At 50.3% G+C, this 14,148-nt stretch overlaps 1 protein-coding gene across 1 annotated transcript; it reads right to left on the minus strand.

Annotated features, from left to right (window-relative positions):
* Nucleotides 1-235: 235 nt before the first annotated feature.
* Nucleotides 236-1,528, minus strand: LOC149357244 (uncharacterized). The gene has a single exon (XM_089576548.1). The coding sequence runs from the start codon at nt 1,502-1,504 to the stop codon at nt 236-238; it is 1,269 nt and encodes a 422-aa protein (XP_089432674.1). The 5' UTR covers nt 1,505-1,528.
* Between the last annotated feature and the right edge of the window lie 12,620 nt (nt 1,529-14,148).

Consider the following 14,148-nt stretch of genomic DNA (forward strand, 5'->3'; position numbering starts at 1 on the left):
TCGACATTATAGGTCAAGCCCGAACAGGGGAGTGTCTTGCGCAGAAACAACCAGCAACCCGCCGACAAGCCCACAGCATGCGTTACGAGAACATTATATTCTGATAAAAAGGGCTGCAAGGCCACCTCAGTATCCTCCTCACTTTCAATTTTCGTCTCCTGGACGGCGATAACATCAAGGTGCCTGCTGAAGAAGAGTCGGCGGAGTTGCACCTACCTCTGGCAACTAATTATGCCTACAGTTCCCTGCTCTTGTCGGTAGACGGCGATGCCGCCTGAGAACCACCGCCAGGCCTCCTGGACCGCGAACGTCGGCACTGCTCCTTGGGCCTTGACGCGCGACGCCGACGGCGATGAGTGCTGCGCACCGGGTCCTCATCGCCACTCGTTTCGGAAGCGCAGGACGCACGGCGCTTCTGAAGCGGCTCGTCTGCGGAACCAGGTTCAGCGTCCGCTGGAAGAAGGCCCTTATCCGAAAGCTGCTGGCCAGCATTGACAGGAGGAAGCGAAGTGTCCGCTGTGGTATCTGTAGTGGCCTCAAGGACGGCCACTGGTTCTCCACCAGCAGCAGAATCCGGCGCCTCACACCGAGGCGGCGCTGCATGGTCATCCGCCGGCTCTTTACACTCCGCGGCAGCACTTTGGGGAACAACCGGTGCACTGACACTCGAAGGCTCAGCTACAACGGCGGCTGGCAAGTCCCCAGTCGCGTCAAGTACTTCTGTAGCGTCCATGATGTGCTCCTGTAGGGCGTCGTCGGGGGGCCGCACACGATGCCGCAGCTTGTCAGCATACGTCACGACGCACTCCTCCGTTGTGTGGCCGAAACGCCGGCAGTCGTCACACCGCGGCGTACGACAGTGCCGACGAATGTGGCCAACACGGTTGCAACGTAAACACAGAAGTGGTCTGCCCGGAATTAGAACAAGGCTCTGAACGCCGCACACAGTCAGCTGATGCGGAACGTCACTAACCCCGACTCCATCAGCAAGAGACGGGACGACATCACAGCTTAGAGTTCTCATCTGCTCCATGTCTGAAACTTTCCAATTTTCCGCCGAGATAGATGTCACCTTCCCGTACGCCTGAAGTGCCTCACGGATGAAGCAATCTTCCAAGCGCTCGGGAAGCCACAAAAGCTTAAGCTTCACCTCCTTCGGTTCCGGGTCAACAACAACGCAACGGCGGCTCTTCACCAAGAGATCGCCGCACGACACGAGCTTTTCTTTTGATTGCGCAGATTTGCAAGTCACCATCCAGACGTGAGACATCTGGAATTGTCCGATGGAGCTAATTTCTTTGAGGTCTATGACGTTTCGCAGCGAGTCTCTGAAATCCTGTGCCCTGTACGGGCGTCCGGCAAGATCTGCATGAAGGAAAACGGAGTCGGTCACAAGCTTACCGGTTGGGAGTCGGGGCAGAACGATACGGTAGTCATTACTGCCAGCAAAAGCCTGAGCAGTACCTCGGCCAGAGGCCGATTGAACCTTTTGTGCGGAGAACATCGAGGAACGCGTCCGCTTCGAACAACGTCTTCTTCTGGCATGGCGTCCGCCATGCCAGCTCGATGGTTTGGAATGAACAAAGGCGCGTCTAGTGAATACGGCGTCTTCGCTCACTGCCATCCTCCTCCCTTCTCGTTACGGCGAGGTTTAGATGTCCACCGAGATATGAGAGACAGATACGAGGTCTGTTAGAAAAGTATCCGAGTTTATTTTTTTTTGCGAACACCTGACGGATATGAAACAAGCGCGCTTACAGAAGCTGACCTTGAACCCTCGTGCGCATGTACGAATTTTTTCCCGCCTGCCGATAGCGTCAGTCGCTGGGAAGCAGCGTTTGAGTGAGGCAGTGCGCAGTGCTCTCGTCGGTTTTTTGTTGCAAGGAAAATGGCGGAGCGAGAGGAGCAGAGCTACTACCTCAAATTTTGCCAGAAACTTGGCGATAGCCAAGTGGAAACCATTCGAAATGTTCAGACGGCTTTCGGTGACGATGCTATGAGCAGCACACAGATTAAGCAGTGGTGCAACTGGTTTAATGACGGCCGCAGATCCGCGGAGAGAAAGCCACGCTCCGGTCGGCCATCAACATGCCTAAATGACCAGGTAATTGCCGAAGTGAACGCTGTGGTGATGCGGGACTGCTGTGTGACTATCCGAGAAATTGCGGAAGAGGTGGACATTAGCAATATTTCTGCACATTCCATTATCCCAGAAGATTTGGCCATGGAGAGAGTTGCGTCGAAATTCGAGCCGAAGCTGCTGACGGTGGAGAAAAAGCAGCTTCGTGTTGAAGTCTCACAGGAGATGCTGGATTCCACAAACAGTTACCCTGACTTCACCGACGCCGTAATCACTAGTGACGAGTCTTGGGTGTACGGGTACTACCTGGAAACCAAATCCCAGTCGTCACAGAGGACGCATTCCACGTCACGAAGACCAAAGAAGGCCCGCCAAGTGCGCAGCAATGTCAAAGTGATGCTGACTGCTTTTTTGACTCCCTCTGTGTTTCACACCGCGAGTAGGCACCCCACAGGGTCAAAGAATGACTAAAGTACAACAGGGATGTCCTCAATCGCCTACGTGGTGCTGTGCGACGCAAGAGACCGGAATTGAGGTCAACAAGAAATTGGCGCATCCCTTGCTGCATTGCTCCTGCACATTCCTCGCATTTGATTCAGACTTTTCTGGCGAAAAACCAGACTCCTGTAGTTCAACAGGCTTCTTACTCTCCTGAGATGTCCCCCTACGACTTCTGGCTGTTTCCTAAAATCAAGAGGCCATTGAAAGGAGCGTGATTTCAGAAAAGAAAGGACATTATGGCTGCAACGACAGCAGAGCTAAATTCCATTCCGAAAAGGGCCTTTTCGGAATACTTCCAGCAATGGCAGCACCGCTGGGAGATGTATGTGGAGTCCCAAAGAGACTACTTTGAAGGTTATTAGGTTTCTAACGCTCCAGTTATGCGAGTTTTTTTTCTTCGGCCAAAGGTCGGATACTTTTCTAACAGACCTGGTACATTTCCTTTCCTCAAAAACCAATTTACCGACGAGCGAGGCGTAGAACCGAATGGGCGATGGCGTTCTATGGACTCCCTGGCAGCGTTGCAAGACGCTGTCGCGTTCCACTCAGAGGCGAAGCTTAACATCTTAACCACACATCAGTGACTGCACTTTAGGTCAAAAAAGTGCACCCCCCCTCCCCCCTGAATTTTGACGGGTGTCCACAGAGATATGTGAGACAGCTACTGCGTAATTTCCTTTCCTCAAATACAATTTTCATTTTCTTCATTACGGGCCATCTTTGTCTTTCTTCTTTCACTCCCACTTCCTCCCTTCCTCTACGGTGCGGTTGAGGTGTCCACCGAGATAACAGACAATTACTGCGCCATTTCCTTTCTTCAAAAAGCGTTGCGTTCAAACGGCAAGGCATCGCGCCGAACGGGTGGTGGCGTTCCGTGGACTCCCTGGCAGCGCTATAACACGCTGTCGCGTTCCACTCGTAAAGGCGAAGCTTAAGCGTCATTAATTAGCATTTAATTAGTATTCAGGCATTAATCAGTAATTAACCATTAATCAGTGATTTGTCATCACTTAGTGATTAGTACTCAATTTCATTTGACGCCACCAGTGCCACAGAAGCAGTCAAAGTGGTGCGGAAAACGCTTTCGCCTCTACGCACTTTAGACAGCAAAGTGCCCCTGAATTTTTTGTTCCATAATCTATAATGTTCTATTTGTTTGTGAGAAAGGCCCTTGACGACGATATTTATTTATTTATTTATTACCTCAAAGGCCCCGGTTGTGGGGCATTACATGAGGGATGGGCGGATTACATGCAGATTATATAAAGATTACAGAGTACATAAAGATTACAGGATACATAAATATTACAGGATACATAAAGATTACTGATTACATAAAGATGGCCTCAATCTTTTTCTTGAAGTCGATGCAGTTGACGATAAGTACGGCTTCCGGCGGCAGATCGTTCCAGTCCCGAGATGATATGACAAAAAAAGAACGGAAATGAGATGTAGTTCTTGCAGCGGGTGGGTATACGGTCTTGATGTGGTTGTTGCGGCTAGAAGGACGATGAGCTGTTGATATGATAGATGATCCTAAAGGTGAATGATAGAACTTGTGGAATAGGCATAGTCGAGATATTTACCTAGTAAACTAGTAAACCTAGTAAACACTAGTAAACGTTGAAGAAGGTACCTTAATTTCTGGACTACTGTCCGCGGACTATACATGTTTAAAATGTTAAATTTTGCGTCACCGGTGCGGACTATGGTCTAGAAATTACGGTACTTTGTGCTCGCCCACCGTGCTGAATTAGAGCAGCTTCACCATTTCTTTTTTAGTTCATCATATCATCTTTTTGAATAAAATCTCCGCTATTAAATAACCTTTGCAAACAACGTTCGCCAATCGTGTCCATGGTTCAGTCCACGGAAAGGGATGGGAATGACCACCCTCCGTCAAACTTGCTCCTTGCTCTCGGCGTTGACCAAAAATCGTAGTCAGACGCATTTTGTCACTGCCTCATTTTACGCGACTCCTTTGAAATGATCCAAGCGTTCTCCAGCGAGCGGTGCAGTTTAAACGGAATTCGTCAAAAGTTTCCGCTTCCCTTGTGCAATCACTTAAGGTTCTTAGACCGCGAAGTGCGAGCTGAAGAAAAAAAAAAATTGGCAGTGGTTTAGCTCTGCTTAAACCTGGTGGATTGCGAAAGCAACGAGGAGATAGAGAGAGAGGCGATGGAGAGCGCGCGGCGGCGGCGGCGGCGGCACGCAACTCCACTGGCCTTGGCAGCCGCTCTAGCCTGCTCACTCGTTCCGCTGGCTAGAGCGGCTGCCAAGGCCAGTGGAGTATATTTCTCCTCGAGTCTTTTGTTTTCCTTGTCAATGAAGTCTTCTACTACTACGACCGGCATGCAAGCTATGCGCCGCTACTGCGCACGCGCAACTGGCGTGCGCGCCGGCGGCTCCTCTGAGTCGCCCGCGCAGCGACGGCGGCGGCGTGCCAGCTGTGCGCCGTGTGGCGTCACTGCTTCTCGAGCATGAGCAGTATGGCCTTGCCTCAGCTCCGCGAAATGCCTCGGCGACTCGCGTAGCGTTGCTTTCGCAAAAAAAAAAATGGACGGTCGACGGTTGAGTCCGCCGCTTGGTTCTTCATCTGCATCCGACTATATTGTAAAATCATTCAATTTTGCAGCCGATGTTTCGATTCTCTTGTTCACGTTTCATTCGTCGGTGACAGGACGTTAAAGAACCCCAAGTAGCCGAAATTTTTCTTGAGCCCTGCACTTCGACGCGTTTCTCTCTTCTTACATTCTCTCCTTGATTGCAGCCCTCACATAGCGGTTGAGGTGTCCACCGAACGCTTGGTGCTGAGTCCCAACTTCTACGCTGAGCAAGGAAAGACGCATAACTGCCTCAATTTGTAGGTGGACGGCACCGCCTAATCACAGAGCGATTCTGGTGTCCACTGAACGGATTGGAGAAGCTTTACTGATCTCAAAGATCAATGGGGTGGGATTAATGTCACCCCTAACGGTGGGCGACCTTTCCCACCTAGTCCGCAAGTTTGGCTTGCGGGTTCCTGTACCGCTCCTTCAGGAGCCTAAGCCAGGCTTCCCGGAAGGGAGCCGGCAGAAGGTCTTTTGGAGGTGGATTTTACTCACAGTCCCATTGGATGCGTTCGTCTGTTGCTATATTGCCGCAATGTAAGCAGTTACGATCGATGGGTTGTGTGGTAATTTTGGAGAGAACATGGGGGTCGTGACTGTCTTAGCTTGAGCTGTACATAGGTTTCTGCGCTGTTGTCTGGTAAGGTCCGGGTGAGGTGCAGGGTAAAGTTTCCGCGCCTCACGGAATTGATTGGTCATTTCCGGGTAAGTGAAATATTCGTTGATGTGGGACTCCGACACACTCCCGCGTCCCTCCCGGTTTGCTAGAGCTCGGGAATATCGGTTCACCTTCCCGTTTCCCGCATTTCCCTCGTTTTCAGGGACCAAATTATTTTCTGCGAGGCTTATCCTTCGCCTGTGTTTGATCAGTCCTGCGGCTGCAGAGCATATCAGGCCTTTGTTGTAATTTTGGGTCGCAATCTTAGACTTGCTAATTATTGTGTCTGCGCTTTCGTCCTTGAGAGCGAAGGCAGTGGCTACTTCTTCGGCCTATGTTGCTGAATTTACTACTGGTCCAGTCATCCAGTTACAATTCCTAATCAGAGGCTTTGCGCAGACGGACACTGCTGAAATCCGAGGAGTGCGGCTAGATGTCCTATCGCACTAAAAGTTTAGCGCCTGGGAAGGAAATAGAGACGTCGGTTATTGACTCTTGCAAAAGCGCTCGTCACTCCTTGGATAGGAAAACCAACCGGTCCATAATTTTGCCTGCCTAGTGCAGCTTTCCAGTTTGTTTCGGTTGTCTTGTTCGCGTTTCATTTGACGCTGATAGTGCGTTAAAGCGCCCTTGGTAATCGGAATTGATCCTGAGGTCTGCACTACGGCGCGCTTATCTCTTCTCTTATTCCTTCCTTCACTGCGATTGAGGTGTCCACCGAACGCTTTGTGCTGAGCCCTGACCACTGTTCATACATCGTGCATCTTCGCGTTAAGATCAAGGGATCAAAAGTGAAACATTTTGTACTTCGAAACGCTTTGTAGGGTTTGCACTCAAGAGATCTTTTTGCTGATAACTACTGAATAACCTGCTTTCATACGAGATTTGTAAATCATACTAGTAAAATTAGCACATTAGTTTTTGTGCGCTTAATAAGCAAATTAATGAGTACCACGGAAAGCGCGTAAAGAAAAATTGTTCGCGCTTCCCTTCTTGACGATTCACTTTTAGGTTCCATCAAACTTTTAATTTATTGTATTCTCAGCTCTATAATTACAGAATAAAAAACGAGCATTTTTGTTCATTAATGACTGACCACATTCAAAGAGGGAGCACTCTTTTCAAAACCGACTAAGAATCCCCTATGACTGGCTACAAATCCAATCTTAGAGCCCTCCATCACACTGGCACAGAAGCGCTGAATTTCTCGAATAACTTTAACCCATTCAGCACGCGAAAATTTCTTCTGTGTTCTTCGTACATTGTTCCAGCGCTGCGATTAGCAATGTTGAACACTTAACAGACAAATGCTATCATGCCGCAGCAGCGAAGGCGTGTTTACGTGCACAAAAACAACTGCACTTAATAACAGGCGCCTTCACGGCCGGAAAGGTCGTAATGGGAATGAAGGCATGCTGAAGACTCCAGCGGGGAATTCGACCTCTGTGTCGAAGCTAGGAGTGTCGTGAGTCTGTCTCTGCGTTCCATCGCAAATGTCTACTCTATTCGCAGGAGAAATGCTTTCCGATTGCCCGTGGCTCCCGTAGCACCCGCAGTCACGAGAGTTGCATTCTAAATAAGAAAAAAAATATTTATCGTGGTCCCTCTGTTTTAGAGGTGAGTAGCTATTTAGATTAATGAACAACATGATACATCTGCGGAGTGCCAGTGGTGAAGGCGCGAGCGGGGTGTTTTGAACTCTCCTAAACAGGCACTTTAGATATGCGGCTCAGTCTTTTTATTATTAATTTATTTTCAACACCTCAAATGGCCCCGTGCAGGGGTTTTACATGAGGGGTGGGCGTTCGTCATGAGAGATTAGTTTTCAATGAAACTCTTGAAGTGTAGCTTGGTAGCTTAGTAGATGTGCGAATTGACTGTCTTGGAATTTAGGTTCCCTACTATACTCTACACATTAAGTGTCTAACGTTCTTCCGATTTTTCCTCCCAAACTCCAAACTTATATGGTATGTATGAGCCATCACCTAGAATGTTTGAGTATTTCGCATACGATCACTACATGGAATTATACTACTCCAAGCCTCTGATCCACCTTACTCCCCTACGAAACCGATTTAAAGGGCAACAGCAGCGTTTTTTCTACCTTCTCTTATTTTGCTGAAACTTTTTCAGTCCGCTGTACGCAGTTTTCTGGTATTTGTGCGGAATTTCGCAGCGGGGACAACAAATTTTTAAATTTCCGGCTTCGTGGCCTCAACCGGGGAGATTTTGCGGGCAACCATGTGTGTGTGACGTCCCTGGATGGTGGTGGTGGTGGTGGTAGTGGTTTATTTAAAAAAAAAATAAAAAATAAAAAGTGAAGCAAAAGAGTGTTGCCGGCCGCGGCAATTGCTATCTAATATCTTAAGCACCCGAGCTGCAGCCGGCGGAAACGAAAGGGAAAGGGAGAGGATAGTGAGGAGAAGTATAGAGGGGAGCGACAGCAAGAAAGGACAGTCCTGGATGCATATGCTGGACAGAATTTCGAGCTGGTTTTTCGTCATTTCAGTCAACTAGTGATCTAACCACTCACCTACAGTCGCCAGTTTGGCCAATCAACGCGGACACGACAGGTTCTATGAAAGTATCACAGACGTTCATGCCACAGACAGTCGTGACGTAATCTTTTTTGGAAACTCAGTTCCGGTTTCGGTTTCCTGGATTTTGCTCTCTTTAACACTCCTACTTGCTATTTTGAAAAACCGTTTTCTCCACCAGAGTGAGGGCACCATATGGAATGGGCTGCGATTATCAACTTAGTTTATTAAAAAAAACGGAGTTGACCTTTAACCTATTTTCTAGGGTTAGCTGACTTGAATACAACTTTCAAGTTTGGCTGCGCCCTGTGATTATTAGTCTATCCGTTAATTACGTCACGATCCTCTCGATCGCATTCATAGAACGCAGGGAGTCCTCATACCACTGCTTGCGCAGTGGTGCAGCGGTTAAGCGATTCGCCACCGCCCGGCAGGTGAGTGCTTCAAGCAAAGCCATTCGCCGGGCTTGAGAGACCCAGGTTGCTCTTTCCCAGCTCCCGCACGGCTAATGCACAGGCCACACGAGCATTATCCAATTGCATCGAATTTATTTCAGTTTACTTCACAGCCACTTACCACGGGCGGCAGGTAACCCACAACCCAGCAGGAGGGTGCCACGTGCCATAGTGGCCAGGTTTCGATGACATCACAAGGTCACGGGACCTCTCTCGACCAATCGGAGAGTTTCGTGACAGAACTTCTTTGCGAGATGGGAACCTGAATGCTGTCGCATTAAGATTGGTTGTATTGTTTTGTTTTACTGGGGTTTAACGTCCCGAAGCAACTCAGGCTATGAGGGACGCTGTAGTGAAGGGCTCTGGAAATTCGATCACCTGGGATTGCTTAACATCCACTGACATCGCAGCACAATGCACGGGTCTCTGGAATTTCGCCTCCACCGAAATTCAAACGCCGCGGCAGGGATCGAATCCGCGGGTTTCGGGTCGGCAGCTGAGCGCCATAACCACTGAGCAACTGCGGCGGCCTCTGAGGGAAACTCTAGCAGCTACGGTAATCGGCCCAATATTGGAAATATATTGGCAAAGGCCGGTCTTGCAAAGGACGTGGGCGAAACCGTCCACTTTCAAATTCAAATTCGCTTTATTTCTGGTAGAAAGCAAGTGTACATCATGAGCAAGAGAGTTTAAAAGAGGATTAGTCTACCTAGGAAGACGAGGCAAATATTTTGGCAAATACTTTCAATATTGGGCCCATTACCTTGCTTTTGCGAATGTAGTTTTTACTTGGGAATGCACATGGGAATAATGTAACGTTGCATAGCACAGGGAACTCCAGAAGGGCGTGTAGGACCCGAAAGGGAAGGTCCTCAATCTGCGGCTCTAGCACGAGTAGAAGGAGGTTCATGTACGTGCAATACGCATGGCCTATTCTCAGTCTTCAGAGTTTCCTGTTGATTCTGAGTCAGGCTAACAGGGCTTCCGCTTGTGCATGTGCATTCAGAGTTTCCTGTATCTGTCCGTTCAGGTTCTCAAACGAAACATGTTCAATACCTACCGTGTCTGAAAGAGCAGCTGAACAGAGATGTTGCGATGATGAGAAGCCCTGCAGAGTGTTATTCAGTCCCTGCAAATAAGTATAGCCAATTCAGTTGATTTAATTTGATTACATAAGCCGAGGCACCGCCGGAACGCATGAAACAATCATTTCGCGTTTCGTTTATTGCATTGCATTGTGTCTGAATATCCTTTCGTTTTCATGTTTATTTGAATGTTGCAACTTGGTGTGGTACACGGTGGTGCGCAGGCGAGTCGTGCCGAGAAGGGGAAGAATCTCATCAAAGGCAGATCACTTGAGCAGCATGTCGAGCTCCCTGATGATTGTACACGGACATCCAATAAGGGCCACGAAGGTAGAAAGGAAGGCAGATGCGGCGGCGGAGGCAGCAATACCGTGGAGTGGTGTAGATTCTGGCCTGCGGATGTACCTACGCAGGTAAGTAAATAACAGTGGCCTTGCAGGGCGCAAGTGGTGCGAGTAGATAGAGGCGGACGATATCAAGGCGTGCGCCGCGTGGAAGAGAGAAGTTTCTTTTATGCGAAGCATATTGCTAGAGCTACCACTCACGCCGTCGGCGTGGGACCCCTAGACGTCACACCACGTGACACCGTGACGTCACACCACGTGACACCGTGACGTCACACTACGTGACATCGGATGAGAGAGGCGGCCTCATGGAGGAAAGAAGGAAAAGAGGAGAGGCTGCTACGTCACATTTCCTCTTCTTCTTCTTCTTGTGGTTCTTGGTGAAAATGATTTGAAATGTGGGGACACGGCGCGTTCAACTGTCTCCTCTGTGAGGGAATCACCGCCGTTGCGCCGTGTTTGGGGGACGTGGAATGAAAGAATAGTGATGAAAAGGGTCCGGGTGAATGACAATGAAGGCAAGCAAGGGATAAAATTACGGCCAAAAAGGCGGAAGAAGAAAATATGCCCAAATCCAGCATTCACGGGACACGCGCGGACCGGTGGGAGACGCAGTCGCTGATTGGCTGATAGAGGCGCGCGAGGGAGCCAATGGGAGAGCAAGCGCTCGAAATCGAGGGCTGTGGGCTTAATATGCATGAAATGGAAAAGATAGCGATGAAAAGGGCCATGGTGAAAGGAATTTGAGGCAAAGGAAAGATAAAATCTCGCCCATAAGGCGGAAAGAGGAAAATATGCCGAAATCCAGCATTCAAGGGACGCGAGATCGCTGATTGGCTGAGGGGTGCGTGTGTGAGCCAATGGGAGAGCGAGCGCTCGAAATTGAGGGCTGTAGGTTAATTTTGCGTGAAATAGGGAATTGTATTGTGCTATAATTATGTTTAGAGAGCTATAAACGCTCTCTTAGAGTGGTGTCTTCAAGAAAACGAAGAACGAGATTCAAGGCGCGTCGTGTTTTTTCACGCGGGCCATCTGGAAATAGGATGTTGACAAGGGATGCTGAAGGAAGAGCGAGGTCGCGAAAGCCAGCACGTAGAGACTGTCTGGGGCCATTAAAGCCTGGGCAGTCGCAGATGAGATGTGAGAGGGTTTCCAGACCACCACATTCCTTACAGGAGGGGTCGCCAATGCCACGAAGGCGGTGGAGTCGTTCTGCCGTCCACACACAGCCAATGCGCATCTTAAGGAGCGTTGCTCGGTCGCGGACTGAAAAGTCGGCGCAATGAAGAGGGCGAAATGGCCCGCGTGAAGCAACACGCTCGTCGGGGTGTCGAGAAAGGACGGCCTCGTAGATGGCGAGATGGGCGGTGTCATACTTAGTGACATCTGAAGAGATGGGAACATCCTGGCTGTGAGCCCGTTTGGCCAGGGTGTCAGCCCGCTCGTTCCCAGTTATCCCGACATGGGCGGGGATCCAGTGGAGCGAGACGTTTGTGCCGCGATCTTTGAGAGCGCGAAGTTTGCGGTCGAGAATTTGTACCACGGGGAGATGACGGGTGTGGTGTTGGTTTAGCTGCATGAGAGCAGCTTTCGAGTCGCAAAGTATGGCGACTGGATTGAGCCAGGGTCGTTCTAGAACGACATCTGCAGCCAAGTTGAGAGCAGCGAGCTCGGCCGTGGTAGAGGAGGCGCGGAAAGGAATGCGGCATTGTCTGGTGAGATTGAGAGCAGGGACGACACATGCAGCAGTGACAGAGGTGCCGCCAGGGGCCACAGAGCCATCCGTGTATATGTGTGTGCTGGTTTGGAGCTCGTCGTGAATGAGCGCCGCAGTGTGTTGCTGCATGGCACAGAGGGGTGTGTTGCGCTTATTTCGAATGCCAGGTATTTCGAGGCGGACGGCGTGTGGTGTTGCACAGTGCGGAGCAGGTGGTAGAGGCGCTCTAGGAGGGGGTTTTGCAATGTTGGCGTCGAAAGACCTCAGAGTGCGGCCCATTTTTGAGTCCGGCGCTTTAAGTAGGCGGGAGATGAGTAAGTCAGTGCTTGTTGTGCCTCTAATGCGGCGTATGGCATTTAGAGCGACTCGTTCGGCGCGCAGAGATACAGGCCAGGATGATGTTTCTGCGTAAGTGGCAGCAACGTGGGAAGAGTGCGGGAGACGAAAGAAACAGCGGATGGCGTTTCGGTGGTCCGTGTCTATGCTGCGCCAACGGTTGGGACGGATGTCAAGAAATGGCAGAGCATACAGGAAACGAGCAACTGCGATGCCGTTGTAAAATTGCAGAGCAAGTGTAGGAGAGCAGCCGTCACCCCTTGCGATGAGCTTGTTGGCGGCTGATGCGACTTGTTTTGCCTGCTTCCTGAGATGGGTGACTGCGGGGCGCCACGAGAGTTGGCAGTCGATGATGAGGCCGAGGTATCGGGCAGAGGGCTTCCATGGGATGGGGGTGCCATCGAGTTGGAGAGGGGGAATGATGCTTCTTGCAGCAGCGCGTGGTTGGAAGACGAGAGCCTCTGTTTTGGTAGGCGAGAGAGAGAGGCCAACAGAACGGAGGAAAGTGTGGACTACATTTAGTGCAGCCTGGAGTTGAGCACGAACTATTCGTCCCTGTAGGGTAGGTCCAGAGCAGTAAAGCGCAATGTCGTCCGCGTAAATGCAACAGCGGACTGGAAAGCCGTTTGTGACATGGAGGTAAGCTGGTAGTTTGGCCAATACTAGATTAAAAAGAAAGGGGCTCAAAACGCTGCCTTGTGGCACCCCAGAAACTAGTGGGCGAGGTGTACTCATGGAGCTGCCAGCTTTGACGCGAAAGGAGCGGTCAGTGAGAAAGGAGTGTATGTATTGGAACAGCCTTCCCGTCACGCCGAGAGAGCGAACGGAGTCCAATATTGCAGTGTGTGAGAGTGTGTCAAAGGCACTTTTCACATCGAGGAGGAGGTAGGTGCGTTGTTTGTCGTGCTTGGCTTGTTCAAGGGAAGCTACAAACTCGATGATACAGTCGGCTGTCGAGCGGGAGTTTCGGAAGCCACTTTGCTCTTGAGCCAGTGCGTTGGAGGCGTTGGCAATCCACTCAAGTCTTTGCAGGGCGAGCGCCTCCAGGAGCTTCCCAGGAACTGAGGTAAGGGAGACTGGACGATAAGATTTAATGCTGTTGACAGGCTTCCCCTTCTTGAGAATTGGGATAACGGTGGCAGTGCGCCAATCGTCAGGTAACTCACCGTTTTGAAAAATACGGTTGTAAGCAGCGAGTAGTCGGTTGTGTTCTTTGTTGTCAAGGTTCCTGATCATTTGATATGTAATGCCGTCGGGACCTGGCGCGCTTCTGCGTTTCCTGGTGGCGATGCATTTATCCAACTCATGCATTTTAAAGTCTTCCATGCAGAGAGTAAGGACATCATCTGCTATGTGCGCTGGCACGATAGTGATCTGGAGAGCAGTAGTTGGGGATGAAATTGCTCCACTCACCGCTGTTGTGAAGTGATCTGCGAGGATGTTGGCAAGGTCAGCGTTGCTCATGCGCCGTGTAATAGCGATGGCCAGGACTGGGTGACGTGGGATTCTCGGATTGAGGATAGCAGACAGAATGCGCCAACCACGTGCAGGCGAGCCGGGGCGGTCGAGTGATGCACAGAGTCTGGACCAGCTGCGGCGGCGAAGGCGCTTGGAATGGCGGCGACAGGCGGCATCCAAGCGGTTATAGAGCGTCCAGTGATCTGGTCTGTCTGTGCGGCGTGCCCTTCGTTGGGCTCGGCGGCGAGCAGCACGAAGATTAAGGAGTTTTATGTCAGGCACTGGTGACGGAAACTGCACAGTGCAGTGTGTAGTTGCTGAGAGGGCACATTTGTTTATATGCGAGAAGAAGTCTTCATCATGACAAT

This window comes from Amblyomma mixtum, chromosome 3 (genome assembly GCF_055824585.1).
Source record: "Amblyomma mixtum isolate Tamu chromosome 3, ASM5582458v1, whole genome shotgun sequence".
Classification (NCBI taxonomy): domain Eukaryota; kingdom Metazoa; phylum Arthropoda; class Arachnida; order Ixodida; family Ixodidae; genus Amblyomma; species Amblyomma mixtum.